Here is a 17,354-nt window from a genome sequence, read left to right on the forward strand (position 1 = left end):
AATCACTGTCACTCAAGGCTTGCAGGGTATGATTACTTTGACCCTATTTAATTCCTAAATTGTAAGATTCTGTGAAGAGGAAGGGACCTAACATTTATTGACAGCCTGTATTAATCTCATGTAGAATTTGAGAGAGGGATAAAAATCACATTTTAAAAGTGGTTTTGTAGAACATTTTACTTTTGCCGGGTCTATGTGGATTTTAATTGGAAGAAACAGAAAGCATTAAATCCAGTTGCCACTTGGTTAAATCTGTTAAAGAATCATTAAAATTTTTCAACTGTTGGGCTTCTTGACTCACTTGAGGAATGTCATGGCTCATAAAACATCTCACTCTGTCTGTGCATATAGGATTTTAAATAATTGGTTTGGCTCTCAAATTTTGTGTTGTGAGGAAAAACTAATGGAGTTTTTTGCTCCTTACTGACTGGTACAAATTAAGGATATTCTCATTGGATTTGGCTTTGTAGTCCCGTACTTGGATTCAGATTCTAGTTGCACAGCTGTAAAATCTTGGGCTGATTATTTAACTTTTAAGCTTGAGTTTTTGTTGTTGTTTTTTATCTGTGAAATAAGGATACCTTCACCAGCTGTTCTGAAGATATAATATATGTAAAGAAGATATCAAGTATGTAAAGCTTTGGGTATAGTGCCTAGTTAATCATGATGAATGACTGATAGCATTAAGAATAATAGCTAAAATGAAAATATGCTGCTGTTAAGTTGAATATTAATAAATCAAAGGGGAAAGCAAGTTTACTTTTTTTATTTCTTTTAGTTGGGGAGGTCCATCTGGTAAAAGGATATTTTAACAATAGGGAGAGGGGGAACTGAAAAGTGAGTGTTGATGAATAAGAATAATAACCGAGAATTAGTATTTACTGTGTGACAGGATCCTCAGAATAGCTCCAAGAAGTAAGCCCTCCATCCCCTGCGAATTCTTTAATTATTTGAGTGAGGGTGACCGCCCTCTGCTTTGTGGTCTTCTGTTCTAATTTGTACTTCATCATTGTTTTTTATATGTAACCCCTATCCTTTTTCCACTTCTCATCCCCAGTGAAAGGTTTTGTTGTTGTTGTTGTTGTTGTTTTTGTTTTTAATATATTTGGTTAGAAGTGGCCCACAGTAAGTTGTATTGTTGAGATGTTGAATCTTTGTATGTTTCTGGTCAAGAGTGAAATCCCACTTTCTTTATGTTATAGGTGAAAATCTAAGCATTAAAAAAAGAATGTTGGTCTAAGGTAAAACTACTAAGACCATAGTTGTGGGTAAATAAACTGCTCCTTCAGTCCAAGGGCTCCCCCCCCAACCCCACCCCTGACTGTTAAAATAAACAAATATCAGATTTTAAAGTAGCTGTTGCTCTGGAAATTACCTTAGAGTAAATACAATGAATTTCAAAGAGGTGTCCAGATTCTGTGTTTGTAAGTAATTTTACTGTAATGGGTATTACTCAAGATTGAAATTATTTAATACAAAGAAACATTCTTTATTCATACTGTGAGCAACTGTCTTCCAAAACACAGACCACAATACAGGCATTCTTGAACCTGAATAATACAAGGAATAATGTCAAATTATTTTTGTAGCTTTTTTTTTTTTTTTTTTTTTTTGGTCATAATAAAAATTTTCACGAAACTGTCCTCCTGATCACAGATTTTCAGAGTTGGAAGGAACTTAAGAGATCCAATCTAACTCCTTCCTGCCACCCAGAGAGAGAAAGTAATTTATCTAAAGTCATGTAGCTAGCTAATGACAGAACCAGGGAGAGAACAGAGCCCTTTATCCATTTTCCAGTATTACATTCCTCTGGAAAAAAACTGCCTACTCACTCTTGGTTTTTAATGCTAGTTAGAGTCTCTGGGTAAGGTTTTTCCCCATGACTCACTACTGCTCTTTTGTTTTCTTGTGTGGGTGTCTGGGAGCAAACTATCAAGGGTAGTGTGTTTTGTTGTTGTTGTTGTTGTTGAACAATTGAACAGTATAAGGCACTAAACAAGGAGAAAGCATTTATCTGGTTAGCACAAAGGGGTTCAGGAAGGAAGGGTTGAAGTTCATACTCTCTGCCCTCAACATTGATAGGCAGGTATTTTATTTTATTTTAAAGTTTTATTTATTTATTGGTCAGAGAGAGAGATCACAAGTAGGCAGAGAGGCGGGGGGGGGGGCGGGGAGTAGACTCCCTGCTGAGCAGGGAGCCCGATGTGGGGCTGGATCCCAGGACCCTGAGATCATGAACTGAGCCGAAGGCAAAGGCTTAACCCGCTGAGCCACCCGGATAGTGGTGCTGGATAGGCAGGTATTTTAAAGTTGAGCTTCCTAACCTGGGTTCGGATAGTGGTGCTGGATAGGCAGGTATTTTAAAGTTGAGCTTCCTAACCTGGGGTCGTAAATTTGAAATTTACACAAATAGATGCATACCTCCCAAGACAAGAATGTGTACCTTTCATCAGCTTATCAAAGGGTACCTAGCTAAAACCTTTTTTTTTTTTTTTTTAAATAAAGGGAGGGAAAGCTAATAAGCAAACCTGAGAACCAGTTTCTCACTCTTGCACTCCAAATGCTAATTATACTAGAGGGCTCCTATTATCTCCAGCTGCCTTCTGCTTGTGTGCCCTTTCCTGCAGATAAGCCTTCCCAGATGGCTTCCTGATCTTGTCATGGAAGCCGTTGGAGGCCACAGTCCTCGTCTTACAGGAACTTTTCCCGTAGGTTTCCCAAGACTACCATCTCTCTGCCTTTTCTGTTTATTTTTCTAGCAGAGGGGGTGAGGCTCTGGGATTTTTGTTCATTAGAAAGCTTAGGGGTGTTATTTCAATTACATTCTGGGTAAAAGGAATTTGTAAGATGACTTGAAAACTTAAGACTATTTGCTAGAAGAAAGAAAAATACGATCAGGATTCCAGTCAATACTTTGCAAATTCACGTTCAGAATGCTTCTAGTTCTTTAGTTAGGGGATCTCTGATCTAGAAACTCTTTAAACTTCCCAGAAACAGATTAAAGATCTGTGGATGGTAGGTAAGGAGTTACCCAGATCAGTCTGTAAAAATGTTTTAATTCAGTTTTTCCTTCCTGAATCTTATTAGATATAAAAGAAGCTACCCCTGAATAGGAATTCATTTTAATGGGCTTTCTACCTAGAAGAGGACACATGTAAAGCACATTCTATAAGTCTCGCATCTGGACACTCAAAGAGAAAGCTACCACAAAGATTGAAGTTGGAAGAATTTGTTTGTTCTTTTTTTAAATTTTATTTATTTTAAGCAGACTCTATGTCCAGTATGGAGCCCAACATGGGGCTTGAATTCAAAAGCCCGAGATCACAACCTGAGCTGATAATAAGAGTCAGACACTTAACCCACTGAGCTCAACAGGCACCCCTGTTTATTCATTTTAAAAAGCTCATACTGAGTACATATCTTGGACCCTCTAGTGTCATGTAGATGCCAGGAAATGAGAAGAGGTCTCTTCCCTTGGGAAGCTCATGATCTTCTGGGGACACAGCTCAACACATTTCAATTCAGTATCCTAAATGCCATAATAGAGGTACCAAAAAAAGCATTGCAGTCAGTAGTCTGCCTGGCCAGGAAGAACGATGGGAGTTAGGGACGACTTCCCAGAAAGGTGACACATATTTGAGTTGTATCTTAAAATGTTCAGTAAGAAACTTGTCAGGTGTGGCACCTGGGTGGCTCATTGAGTTAAACCTCTGCCTTCGGCTCGGGTCGTGATCTCGGGGTCCTGGGATCGAGCCCTGCATTGGGCTGTCTGCTCAACAGGGAGCCTGCTTCCCCCCGCCCCCGCCTGCCTCTCTGCCTACTTGTGATCTCTGTCAAATAAATAAATAAAATCTTAAAAGAAAAAAAAAGAAGAAGAAGAAGAAGAAAGAAAGAAACTTGTCAGGCAAGAAGCAATCTAGGGGGCGCCTGGGTGGCTCAGTGGGTTAAAGCCTTTGCCTTCAGCTCAGGTCATGCTCCTAGGGTCCTGGCATCGAGCCCCGCATCAGGCTCTCTGCTCAGTGGGGAGCCTGCTTCCCTTTCTCTCTGCCTGCCTCTCTGCCTACTTGTGATCTCTGTCTGTCAAATAAATAAATAAAATCTTTAAAAAAAAAAGAAGAAGCAATCTAGGAATAAGTGGTATGTTTGTGCCTTCCTACTTCACATTTAACGCTCACCAGTCTCTTACTGTGTGTTTTCCGTTAGAGCTCTAAACGAGAATGGAAGCCGCTGGAGGACCGCAGCTGTACAGACATCCCATGGCTGCTGCTCTTTATCCTCTTCTGCATTGGGATGGTAAGGACCCTCTCACAGATCCTTAGACCCTGGCGGCCTCATGATCCAGGGGAATGATGCGGAACTGGTCTAAAGAGGGAGCTTGTTATTTGATTTATGTTTAACTCCTTCTGAATTGCTTATGACTGGAGGTCCTCGGAGACCATTGAAGCCGGTTATTTTTGTCCCATATACAATTTGTTGGTATTTGGTACCCCTTGATACATGAGATAAAATTAAGAGGATTGGAACTGTCCCCTGGACTAGATCATTTAAGAAAGCCAGATCATGAGACATAAATTTCTGTGAATTGTGGTCTTGATGGAGTGTTGAGCAGAGCCCTGGCCCCTGAGTCCTGAGTATGTATCCAACCCAGTCACACAAGCCTGACTGTTTTTGCACCAGTGTGCCCCTGGGGTATTTGGTGTTCTTTTATATACAATTAGAGTTTGTGCCAGAGGATGTCTACAGTGTTTCCAAATCTGACATCTTTTAGCTCTTCCTAGAGAGGAGGCTGGCTGCTCTCTGCTTCTGCCCATACTCGGCCCCCGCTGCCTGCTGTAAAGGGTGGCATCTCTCCATTGGAGATCAGGGACTTGGTGATTTTCCACTGGGTGTCGAGGGTGGAGGAGCAGAGCCCCTGGTGCAGAGTGTCGGGGGGGGGGGGCTTTTTCAAATGGCACCCGCACCCTGCCCGGCAGGATTTCTGACACAGGCTTCAGGGACTGGAGATTCACTGCAGGTGTGCTGGGCTGGGAAAAAACAGGGTGAAAACAGGGTTTTAAAGCCAGCTCGAGTTAGAACAGGCTTGGAAATCCCCATCTGGTTTATTCCCCTCATTCCTCAGATGGAAAGCATCAAACCCGGAGATGGAAATGACCATGCCAAGGCCACATTGTTAGTTCATGGGAGAGCTGGTACCAGAGCCCTGCCCTCTTCATTTCCAGGACAATGCTGTCTTCTGCCAGCCCCTTTCCCCTTTCTCAGAGGGACTCTGCAGCCGGGTATTATGCTCTCTTTCTTAGTCTTTACAACTAAAGCATAAATACCTCTGGCAGCCTTTTTTCACAAATGTATGAGTGTTTTTAAGCCTCATTTCCCCATATCTTTTGTAGAGCTTCTTTAAGGATAATCTGATTCTGTGTCCTCTGCAACTGCTCGCTGCAAATGCCATTTGCAAACCACAGAACCACCCTAATCCTGACAAAAAGGCATAATTGCAGGGACCTGTTACGCACCTGAAGAAAGGAAAAGAAAGAAGCCGACTTTAAAGAGATATAATAAAGCAAGTAAAATGAGGAAAGTTCGTTTTAAATAGACGGCTCAGTTTCATGAAACCTAAGATATTTAGAAGACATCAGAATACCCATTTCCTCACTTAGTTAGGACTTGGAAAATGTTTTTCAGGAGTTTACTTAGTTTAATCGAGTAGTTCCTAAAATGCAGTGTGCGTGTCAAGTGTGGGAAAGATTTTTTTTTTTTTTTGCTAACAGAATTAGCACAGACTCTCCCTACTCCCTGAATTATTCCCGAGATGGATGGCAGCTGACCTTTCAAAATTATGTTTATAAAAACATGTACCTGCCACTCCATGTGCTTTTGATTTTCTATGCTAAAAGAGCTCGGGAAAGTGCAGTCATTAATGTTGATAGGCTGATTTGGGAGTGACTTAGAGTAGGGAGCTATCTGTTCACTGACACATTTTAATGCAATGGTAATTAATAGAACCTTGATTTCAGTGCCATGGTAATTAAGACCCACTGTGTGTACTTTTAAATGCAGGCATAGTGTTACTTGTTTTGGAATGATTTTTTTTTTTTTTTTTTAATGGATTAGTCTCATACAGTTGAGCTTACCTCACATTTTGCCATGTGGGAACTGCAGAAATTTCCAGGTTCTGTTGCCATACGGACACAGCAGCAGACCAAAGTTTTTTGTCTTCTGTGTATTTGTTTTGTATGGTTTTTAGAAGTTCTTTTTTTCTTTAGGATTTCATTCTTTTCAGAGAAATATTCATCAAACGTTTGTTGAGATTATCCTACACTTGATGCTTTTGTATGTATTCATCTCATTAAATTCTCCCATTTACCTTATGAAATAGGTTTTCTCCCCAGCTTACAAGCAAGGTGTAGCAAGGTTAAATATTAGCTTGTCCAAGAATAGAATACTGGTAATATGTGGCAAAGGTAGAATAGGAACTAGAATACTAGTTCTAGTACTAGAACTAGAATACTCTTTTAACCTCATGGTGTCTGCTTCTTCTGTCATCTTAGGGCTGAATATTCAAGCCAAATCTTTATTCATTGTCCTTACTTGCAGTTCTTTGCTCATTCCTTGATACCTATCCTTTGAAATATTTATTTATGTAATGCTTTGAAATATTTTAAGACCTTGTCTCATTTCATTCATCTTCACCATTAATCTTTTTACTTACACGCATTCACCTCTTCATAAATATTTGTACCTTTATTTCCTCCCTTACATCCAGGGTTTTTCCAGGCCCGCCTTCCATGCTCATCTTCCACATTTGAACTTTTATCAATATTTTGAAATCACTGGACATACATTTACTCTGTTCTTTAAAAAAGTTGCATGTAGCATTGTACTTCTAAATTTCTGTTTTCCAGTAAGGTAGCAGTCAAGTGGTTCTCATTTTGGACAAGTTGATTATCAGAAGCAGCTAGAATTTGGAATACTCTTTCCTCGGTCCCTCCTCTGATTCTGACTTAATCTCTGTGTTTGCAGTGTTCAGCCAGGGTTGGGATTCCTGTTTTAAGTGCCAGTAAACCACTGAAGAGTTTTCTCTTCTTTCCTTCTTTCTTTCTTTCTTTCTTTCTTTCTTTCTTTCTTTCTTTCTCTCTTTCTTTTTTAGAAGAGGGTGAACAGGGGACGGGTAGATGGAGAGGGAGAGAGAAATTCAAGCAGCCTCTACACCCAGCATGGACCTGACACAGGGCTCAGTCTCACAACCCAAATGACATGAGTGGAGATCAGAGTCAGACACTTAACTGACTTGGCCACCCAGGTCCCCCAATCACTGAAGGGTTATCAGCAAGAAATGATGTGACCGGGTTTAGAAGGATGGCCCTGGTAACGGATGTTATAGATGGTTTATAATGCATTATAAAGAGGGTCCGCTTTGGAGGCTGATGGAATAGTCCAGGGAACATGTGGAAAACCTGAAATAGCGTCGTGATAAAGAAGAGGAGAGAGTGTCATCGATGTTGCAGACAAGGGGGAAGCAGAGTAAGGATGACTAAGAGGTTCTTGTATGAGGGTTCAGAGTAGGGCTTTTCAGATCAAATCTGACCGCAGCTTGTAAGTTCCAAACCACAATTTCTGTGTACGTGAAGGAACAAGAATGAGATGGATAAACAAAGCACTGTGTTAGGAGCCAGAAAGTCACCTGATTATACTCAATGAAGAGCTCCTTGGTAAAAACAACTTGTAGAATGAAACGTGGGCCACATGGCCTGAAGATCCTTCCCATGTTGGACAGTGTGACTCCATTCTGTTTCTAGGGAAAGAGATATGAGTGAGAAGAGAGAAGAGATCCATCTGGACCCTCTCTGCCCAGATAAGGCAGGAAAGACGGGGCTCCTTGGCCCTGATAGGAGTGCTCACCATGGACAGTGGTGACGCCCTACCATGTACTCCTGATACTGGGCGCTGCTTACTGTGGACTCGGGACTATTCTGCATGTGATGCAGAAACATTTACATTTCACAGCTATACGATGAAGTCGCTGCTGTTGTTAACATCATTCTCATTTTACAGATAAGAAAACAGAGGCACATGGTTTTGTTAAGTAACTTGTCTAGGTTACACAGTGGCAGGATTGGACCTGGAAGAGAAGAGCTCTAGAAGGCGAGGCCTCAAGAATAGTCCTTCCTTTTTGCCTGGAGTTGGAACTATAGAAAAGTTGTTGTTTGGAACATGGACACAGTAACCTCACCTGCCAGGAGAAAGTGGTCTCGTCAGGATTTCAGATTCTAAGCAAACAGTTTAGCATTCTTACTTCCTCTGGTGCAGTTAGGAGGCGAGAGTGATGGCCAGAGGCGTGGATAAGGGAGACCGAAGAGTCCGCTCTACTCCATACTCTTACATGTGCGGTCTGGTAAGGAAATGATACTACAAAGGCAGACAGGGTAGATGAAGGAAAGTGGCCTGGGGAAATGTGGAATGAGAAGATGAGTTTGGGAGAGGTAGGGTGTGGGTAAAGATAAGCAGTGGGAAAGGCAGAGTTGGGAGTTTTGGAGAAGGCTCTGGACTAGAGCTGGGAGTAGGAGACAACATTGCATACGTTGTCCCTTCAGACCACTTTCAAGGACCTTTTTTATTTTATAACACTAGTCTATTTCCCAGCGCATAGTGTTTCTACCTCATTAACTATTGTTGAGCATGCAGCACAAAGTGAAAGACTCAAAGACTGATTGCCGTGTTTAGTCATCTGTGCGATGGTCTGAGCTCTGGCAGGATCAGAGAGTAGGAATAGCACGCCAAAAATTACCCTGAGGTTACCTGATCCAAATACCTGTCTCCTTTCTGTCAAATCTTTGTTTCATTCCTTTTTTTTTGGGGGGGGGGATTATGGTAAAATACACATAATGTAAAATTTGCCATTTAAACTGTTTTTAAAGTTTGAATCGATTTGCTTTTAATCCACTCTTGTTTTTTGTATCCTTGGTCACTGTGCTGGACCCAATGTGTTTATCCTACTTCCTGCAAGTATAGTCTGAAACATTTTACTCTCTACCTACTTTTCCTTAGGGTCATAAAATTCGGGATGAGGAGAGGGCTTTATAGATTAATCTAGTTCAAGCCTCGTGACAGGTAGGGAAACCGAGTCTCGGTATTTAAAGTGACTTCCCCACAATCATAAGGATCGTTTGAGGCCAAGCTGGGTTCGGTGTCTAGCATTCCTTGCCCATGTGTTTTATTTCTTTTATTCATTGTTCTGGCTGCCCGTGAAACTGAACCTCTCTGATCTTGCTTCCTCACACCTCATTATTTTCTGATCTTTTGCGAACATGTCAGGTCTTTCAGGGTAAACTTGATGTCTTATAACTCTTTCGTCCCCTGCATGACATCTTCTGTTTGATTGTGCTTGATAAATGCTTATTGACAGGACTCTTCTAGGCTTCCAGTCATATTTGCTTATAGCTTCTTTCTTCTTTCTTAGAGTAATGCATCCTATTAAACTTTAGAGAGATCTGGAAGATTGGGAGAATGTTTAAATTTTTTGTTTGTTTGTATAAATACTAGCTCTGCATCAGACATTCTTATCCTGTCTGCTGGGTCCTAATAGCCTTTTAGATCTCAGGGTTCTACAGAGGAGAAACAGAAGCCAAATGTTACTTTGAGGTTTGACAAATTAGTTATTAAGAGATTGACTCCCAAGCTTTGGTTGAGTTTAGGGATAGAGGTAGAGGATTAGGGATAGAGCTAAGGAGGTAGTATTTGAGGAAAAAGGGTCTGGGCATATTTTCTTGAATCCCTAGGAGAGAGCTGTAGGAGTAAGTTCTTTTTTGCCTGTGTTTTTATTTTGAAACATTTTGCCATATTCATATTTCATCCCCACCTGCCACACAGGTTTTGGCTGACCCATTTTTTTTTCTGCCCGCCCCCCAAACCAAAACTAAGGCCTTCTGCCTTGCTCAGTTGCATGTTAAGCCTCCAGGTTTGAAATTCAAACATGCTTGTGAAATAAAGCATGTCCCTCCTTTTGACTAAAATGTATGAATCTAAGCAAATCCTCCTTCTTACATTGAAATAATGAGCACAGTTCATTAATTAGCAAACTGTCTTTCTCCCGCGTAGGCAATAGGGAACTTAATGAGTTTGCAAGATCTGGCTTGGGATCCATACCACCGGATGCCCTGATCTGACTTGAGTCACCTCCTGTTCGTGATTCCATTTGTCTGCTCCTCCTCTCTCTCGAAAGAGCAGTTCTGCAAGCACTTCAGTAACTCAGTCCTTTTAAGATTTTTAGCCACGGTTCTCTTCCTTACTAATAGGCTTACTTTCTCTGCCGTGATTGCTCTCTGCTATAGGCATATAAAAGCTTTCCTCAGGACGCCTAGATGGCTCAGTTGGTTAAGCAGCTGCCTTCAGCTCAGGTCATGATCCCAGCGTCCTGGGATCGAGTCCCACATCGGGCTCCTTGCTCATCAGGGAGCCTGCTTCTCCCTCTGCCTCTGCCTGCCATTCTGTCTGCCTGTGCTTGCTCTCTCTCCCTCTCTCTCTCTGACTAATAAATAAATAAAATCTTTAAAAAAAAAAAAAAAGCTTTCCTCATCCCCCTTATCATTTGCTTCATTAATATGATTTCCTTCTCTTGAATGCCTCTTCCTCTCCCTGCTTAGAGCCATTAAATTATTGAGTGCATTCTGTAAAGTTTCTCTCATCCTATTTTAATTTCATGTACCACATTTTTTTCTCATATGAAACTATATTGCTTCCCGCATTTGGACTTAGAATTTTTTTTTTTAAAGGCGATTGTATTTTTAATTATATTTGGCCTAGTTCCCCATTGTCAGTACTTCTACCATATGGGAAGTCCCTGGGATAACAGTCATGGTTTCTTCCTATCTTATTAGCTTACTTTTTTCTCCTTGCTTTCTCCCCTGCAGCTTCTCAACCTCTCTTCTCTAATGGCTTTGGAAGCTACTAAGCAACTAAGAAATTTAAGTGGCCTGTGTGAAAATACGTCAGTGTCCCATTTTACCATATATATGTAACGTTTATAATTTATCCTCTGTCTACATCCCAGAGGGATGTGAGGTGGCTTATGATTAAAAAAAAAAGAAGAAGAAGAAAACTCACATGTCCAACAGTACTGTTAAAAATAGTCAGAAAGGGAAATCAGATACCATTTAAAGGAATCTGTAACACAAAGTACTTATCAAACATAAGAAAATTTCTATAAAAAGGAAAGAAGAACATAACCTTTTAATTATGCAAGGGCTTTGCTATTTCAGGCTAGTGAAAAAAGATTGTAATTGTGGTCTGAATGCTTCTATGTAGTGACACAATTACTGACAATATCGCTCATTTTCCCCCTAGAAATTTTTGTGCTAAAGGTGAGAACTGAAGGAGTTTTTGGTTAGTCCCCAGTTATTGGTGTCAACTTCTGTAGACTGGCTTTATCCTTCAAATTTCCCACTAACAGCTACCATGTCTTATGACCAGCCATGTACCAGACCAGCTAGGGCTTAGAGATGCATTATCTCCTTTAGTCTTCATCATGACATTCATATCTTCTATGAAATAGATGATAGTGCTTTGTGAGGGATGAGGAAGAAACACTCCAAGTATGTAATTGGATCAAAGTCACGTAGGTAGTAAGTGGTAGATCCAGGGTTTAAATCCAGCTCTCTCTGTGTTCCCTTTCTGTTATTCTCTGATTCTTCTTGTTAAAGAACTGTGTTGGAAAGGTTAGCTATTAAACCTCCTAATGTTTACCTCCACTTCCAGGTTTTGTTCGGTGTGGGATTTCCTAATTGGAAGTTCAACGATACGTTTAAAATGGCATGCTGATTTGCACATGTGTATGTGTGCAGGGGCTTAAATGTTTTTTATCTCATGTTTTACTGTTGGCCTGAGGTCCTGACGTGGAACTATCTTGCATTTTCCATGGAGGAATCCAGAGAGAGGGAGGGGGCAAAAGGCGAGGGTGAATGAGTGGGTCCAGACCAGCCTCTGCCTAACCCTAGTACAAGCAGTTAGCTGCTCCTTGGAGGCAGAAGGGTACTAACATTTTTATTGAAACAGACACTTACATGCATTATTTCATGTGATTCTCATAGCAGCCTTTGTGGTAAGTGGTTTTATCCTCAATTTATAGACGGGAATACTGAAGCACAAAGCATTAAGCAGGTTTGGCCAATGTCACACAGGTAGAATATAGAGTCATCAGTATTCCTTTGATCAGTGAAGGTGTATCTGACCCCGAACCCGTGATCTTTTCCTTTACACATTCTCATTTCTAACAACAATAATAGCTAATATTTATTGAGCTCTAACTGTGTGCTGAGCAGGATTCTTACCACTTTACTGGATTATTTCATTTAATCCATACAGCGCTCTTATGAGCTATACACTCACTATCCCACTTTACAGGTGAGTAAATTGAGGGACGGAGACTTAACGTAACTTGGCAGGGATCAGAAGGCATGACAGCAGCAATTTGGTCTGCTCTGGAGTAGACTTTTTTATAAGCCATAGTTTCAAGCAGTTTCTATTAGCTAGAGCCACACTCTCCCTCCCGCCCCTTTCCTCACCTGCAAGATAAAACTAGAGGGGTTATTTAGAAAAAAAGAGTTTGTTTGCCTTTTTAGGAAAGTATGTTTAAGAGGGAAACACTTTTCTTGGAGGAAGTGCATGTGGGTACTGTACTGAGCACCATGGGCCCGAGATCTAGCTGAGCTGCTTACATGTGTCCTACTCATGAGACTTGGCTAGAATACATTAAACAGTGATAATCCCTGCCTTCATTGGCCACTTCATGAGGGATAATAAGAACTCACCCTTTTAATGACTACATCGCAAGATTTTTCTAACCCCAGTCTTTTCGCCCAGTTCAGTTTATCAGTAGTGATTCACCTTATTTCCTGTTGTTATGCCTGCTCCCTGCAATGAGCGTAGGCTGGATTGCTCTGTCTTGGTCAGCGCGTACTTGACTCAGCAGGTATGATACATTCCCGAAGCATCTACCATTTATTTGCCTTTGGCACTGTGATGAAGCCTATTCCCATGAAGCGGAGTGACCTTTGTGGCATATAGACCCAGTGCCTCCCGCTCCTTGAGTCTGCAGTATTAAAAACATGGTGGTGTTTCATGGCATAATTCTTTGGCTTGTATACAGCTTTACTGCAGGAAGGAAACAGGAGTGTTGCGTGCACCAGAGTGATAATAATTTTAAAACCCACACACCTATTCTTCTTTGAATTTTTTTCTTTCATCTGTTACTGTTGTCCATTTAACAGAGCTCCTTTACAACCAAATAAAAGAATAAAACAAGCAGGGTTTGATTTAATGCTTTGATCTTTACTAGCTTCTTTGGCGTTGGGCAACTTATTGAACCTCTCTGGGTCTCAGTTTCCCCATCCTGAGGATTAGTGATAATGTCTGGTAAGCACTTAGTAGGAGCCTGGCACAGCACAGATGTTCCATACAGAGAAGCCGCTGTTACTATTATAAAATGCGTAGACGATCTTATGATGTCAGAGCTTAAGATTTGTTTTGTTACAGTAGTAAATAGTGTTTCCCTGTGGACTTCTCTGTGCTGCTTCTGTGAAATCCCAGGAAAACAGTAGAATAGTGTTTGCAATAAGGAAAGATAGCTCTTTGTTCCCTTCAGCGGACAAAAGAAGCTCATTATCGTATCAAGTAGTGACTGTTGTTATTGAACTGGTTTATTTATATGTTTTTTCTGTTTTTTTTTTTTTCTAGGGATTTATTTGTGGCTTTTCGATAGCAACAGGTGCAGCAGCGAGACTAGTGTCAGGATACGACAGCTATGGAAATATCTGTGGGCAGAAAAATGCCAAGTTGGAAGCAATACCAAACAGTGGCATGGACCACACCCATCGGAAGTGAGTAGACTGTTGGCTGAATGAAGGGGGGTAGAAAATCCTGCTTCTCTTACTGTTATAAAAATAATATCTTACTGAATATTATTTTTATATGTCTCCTGTTGGTGTTTTTATTTTTATTTTTTTAACTGCCCACTCAAATTAGTCCTGTTTTTGGTCTGTAAATACATTTCCAGGAAATAAAATTAGCTGCCAAGTTAATATTAACTATCTTAAGGTTTTAATAAGTAAAGGCTTGATTTGAGAGGTTTCTACCTATACTCTCTTTTCCCATTAGCCTTTAGATTGTACATGAAGTTTTAACTCAGGAAATAACGTAATTATTTTTTTCTTCCTAAGATTGTACTTGATGGGGGACGGAGGGATGATAATGGATTTTGAAACATTAAATGAAATGGATTAACGAAACATTTTGTGATGCATCATTTATAAGTACAGTACACATCAATTTCCAATTTTATGAAAGATAACATTTTCTTTGTCAGACTTTAAAATTTGTTTTGTGTTCTCAAGCTTCATCTTTTGCATTTTATGAAATTCCTGTCTTAATTGCCTTTTTTCTTCATGAGAGCTATTACTTCATTTTTAATGTCTGTGAGGAAAATGTCATCAAACATATCTTAGGTATGATGTCAATATATTTGTCCACACTGTATATTAATGTTCCATCACACTTGATTAGACAAGTGTAATAAATGAAAACAGGTCTTCAGAATTAACCAAAGTAATGGGTTACTCAATTCAATTAATAACATTTAAGAAGCATTTTCCAGGATATAGTAGCTTGCTTTATTTCTTTATTTTTTTTATTTATGATTTTATTTACTTATTTGACAGGAGAGTGAGCACAAGTAGGGGGAGTATCAGGGAGAGGGAGAAGCAGGCTCCCCTCCCCATTCATCAGGGAGCCCAATGTGGGGCTCCATCCCAGAAGCCTCGGATCATGACCTGAAAGGCAGACACTTAATGACTGAGCCACCCTGCTGCCCCATAGTAGCTATATTTATTATTAGATAAATCTGTTTGTTAAATCAGGGCCCTTCCTGAAAAGTATAAGATTGATTTGATAATTTCACAAACTTGAAGAAATCCAGATAGTTAATCATATCTCAGAGATATTCCCCCATTGAAAGAAGGAATAATGCATTTTAAATAAATAAAATTTCAAATAATAACAGTGAATATTTGTGTAGCATGTGATAGTTGGCAAGCGTATGATACCATGCTGTGAGGTAGGTGTAGCAGAGATTTAGAGAGATTGAAGTGATTTTTCTCAAAAGTCTGGTTGGTCAGTGGAATATCAAACACAGACTATGAGCTTTATTCTGGATAAGCACCTGCATCCCTTGACAGAAGTGAAAATTGGACTCATGGAGAGTAATTTGGAGGATTTTCATTTATCGCTTTTTTTATTGCTTTATAGAATTAACACAATGTTTAGGCCTTGTGTTATTTCTGATAACCCATTATTTCTGATAGCCCATCCATATATTTTTAAACTTTTTCTTTGGAAATAATTTTAGACTCCTAGAAGTTGCAAAATAGTACAGATTCCACATCTTTTGTTGTTGTTGTGGGTAGTGTCTATGCTGTGCAATACATTTTGACTCTTCAGTGCTGGTGACATGTACCAGACATGAAATATTACCAATTAGGTAATTGTGGAGACAGGAGGAAAAGAGCTCTCTTCCCTCAGATCTATTGCTCACATGAGGTCATACTCATGTTTATGGCTCCCTTTATAACTTGCTGATGGTTCCAAGCGTATTGTCACCATAGGTTTGTATAAATGTCACTCTTCACACTTAACCTTATGGAAGTTCACTTGATCAATTTTTAATTTCAAATCCTTGTATTTTCTATATACTGATATAGATATTCTCTATATACTATATGTTCTATAGACTATACACACACACACACACACACACACACACACACACACACCCCGTGTATATTTTTATGTATATTGGTCTTTTGTAAAGAGAGCCTGCTTATTATTCCAAAAAAAGTGGTTACTTTTCCCTGAGTGCTTAAGCATAGTTGGGAGCCATTCATGGATTGCTATAGAAGAAATAGTTTCCCAAGTGTAGCTATACCTTAAGTATAAATGTTTGTTTGTTTGTTTGTTTGTTTGTTTGTTTGTTTATGGAGAGGGAGAAGGTGAGAGAGACTCTCACCCGGGCTCAGTCTCACAACCCTGAGATCACGAGCTGAGCCAAAATCCAGACACTCAACCAAATGTACCTCCCAGGGCCCCCTGTTTATTTATTTTTGATCTCTACTTCTCCTCTGCATGTAAACATTTTAGTGCTGACCCATCTAACTATTCTAACTATAAATGGAATATATATATTTTTAATGACTCATACATTTTGAACATACCTTTCTCAGGTAAGTCTATCCTGTTTGGGTCTTAAAGAAGGCACAGTGCCTTTGCGTTTGTTACTTTTACTCCATCCTCTTCTTTTTCCTGCCAATTGCATTTGTTTCCTCCTTTTTCATTCACTTCCTGATATATCTTTGTCTTCATTACTACCATAGCTACCATACCTACCATAGCTGTAGAATTTTTTTATATCTGTTTTGTCTGTTGCTGCCTCAACTTGATCTTGATCACTATTTTCTCCCATTTCTTATCCTCAGTAAGTGTCAGTACCTGGTACTTACTAGGACCTACCTCCATACATATTTGTTGAATAAGTTTATAAATAAATCCTCTAAAATCTTGAATACAACTAACTCTTTCTTGCTTTAATGAGTATTGTTTTCTCTGTCAGAAAGAAACGTTTCTCCCATTCTTCATGTGGCTAAATCCTACTCATCCTTCAGTCCTCACTATAAATGTTATTTCCTAGAAAGGTCTTTTTTGATCTCACAATTTAAATCAGGTATTTAAAAATACTTTCTCACGGGGTGCCTGGCTAGCTTAGTCAGTAGAACTTGTGCCTCTTGATCTTGGCGTTGTGAGTTCGAACTCCATGTTGGGTGTTGAGTGTACTTAAATAAATAAATAAATGAAATTATTTATTAAATAAATGAAATTAAATAAATGAAAAAAATAAAAATATTCTCATTGTGTCCTATAATATGTGTAATTACGTATATATTTTGTGATTATTTATTAAATGTGTCTTCTAAGTTCTGTGAAAGCAGAGGTGAGGTCTGTTTTCAGTACTGTATCCTCAGTACCTGGAATGTAGTAGATACTCTCAAATGTTTGTTGAATGGGTAAAAAATTTATTTTCTTAAAATATTTTCTAGGAAGTGAATTACCAAGTTTGAGGATAAGATTAAGACTACTAATAAATATTTAAGATTATTAATAAAAATTATTGATGAATATGGCTTTCCATAAAGTCTGTTCCATTTACATTCCCGCCAATGTCTGAGATTGCTTTATCTTTGCTAGTATTACTAGTTTTATTTTTTTACTCATTAACCAAGAAATGGCATTTTATAGTTTTAATTTGCTCATCTTGGGTT

At 39.5% G+C, this 17,354-nt stretch overlaps 1 protein-coding gene across 3 annotated transcripts in view; it reads left to right on the top strand.

Moving 5' to 3' along the window:
• LOC111146248 (solute carrier family 44 member 1) overlaps positions 1 to 17,354 on the top strand; it is a 153,799-nt gene that overhangs the window by 51,325 nt on the left and 85,120 nt on the right. For 2 of the 3 annotated variants that reach the window (XM_022501711.1, XM_022501709.1), the window contains exons 2-3: positions 4,204 to 4,293; positions 13,726 to 13,868. In XM_022501711.1, coding sequence (XP_022357419.1) covers positions 4,204 to 4,293; positions 13,726 to 13,868 — 233 coding nt within the window. Of the gene's footprint in view, positions 1 to 2,413; positions 2,465 to 4,203; positions 4,294 to 13,725; positions 13,869 to 17,354 lie in introns of those variants that run through there. The other variant, XM_022501710.1, reaches the window with a different exon arrangement.

The sequence above is a fragment of the Enhydra lutris genome, unplaced genomic scaffold (assembly GCF_002288905.1).
Source record: "Enhydra lutris kenyoni isolate GAN:26980312 unplaced genomic scaffold, ASM228890v2 scaffoldscaffold13, whole genome shotgun sequence".
Taxonomy (NCBI): domain Eukaryota; kingdom Metazoa; phylum Chordata; class Mammalia; order Carnivora; family Mustelidae; genus Enhydra; species Enhydra lutris.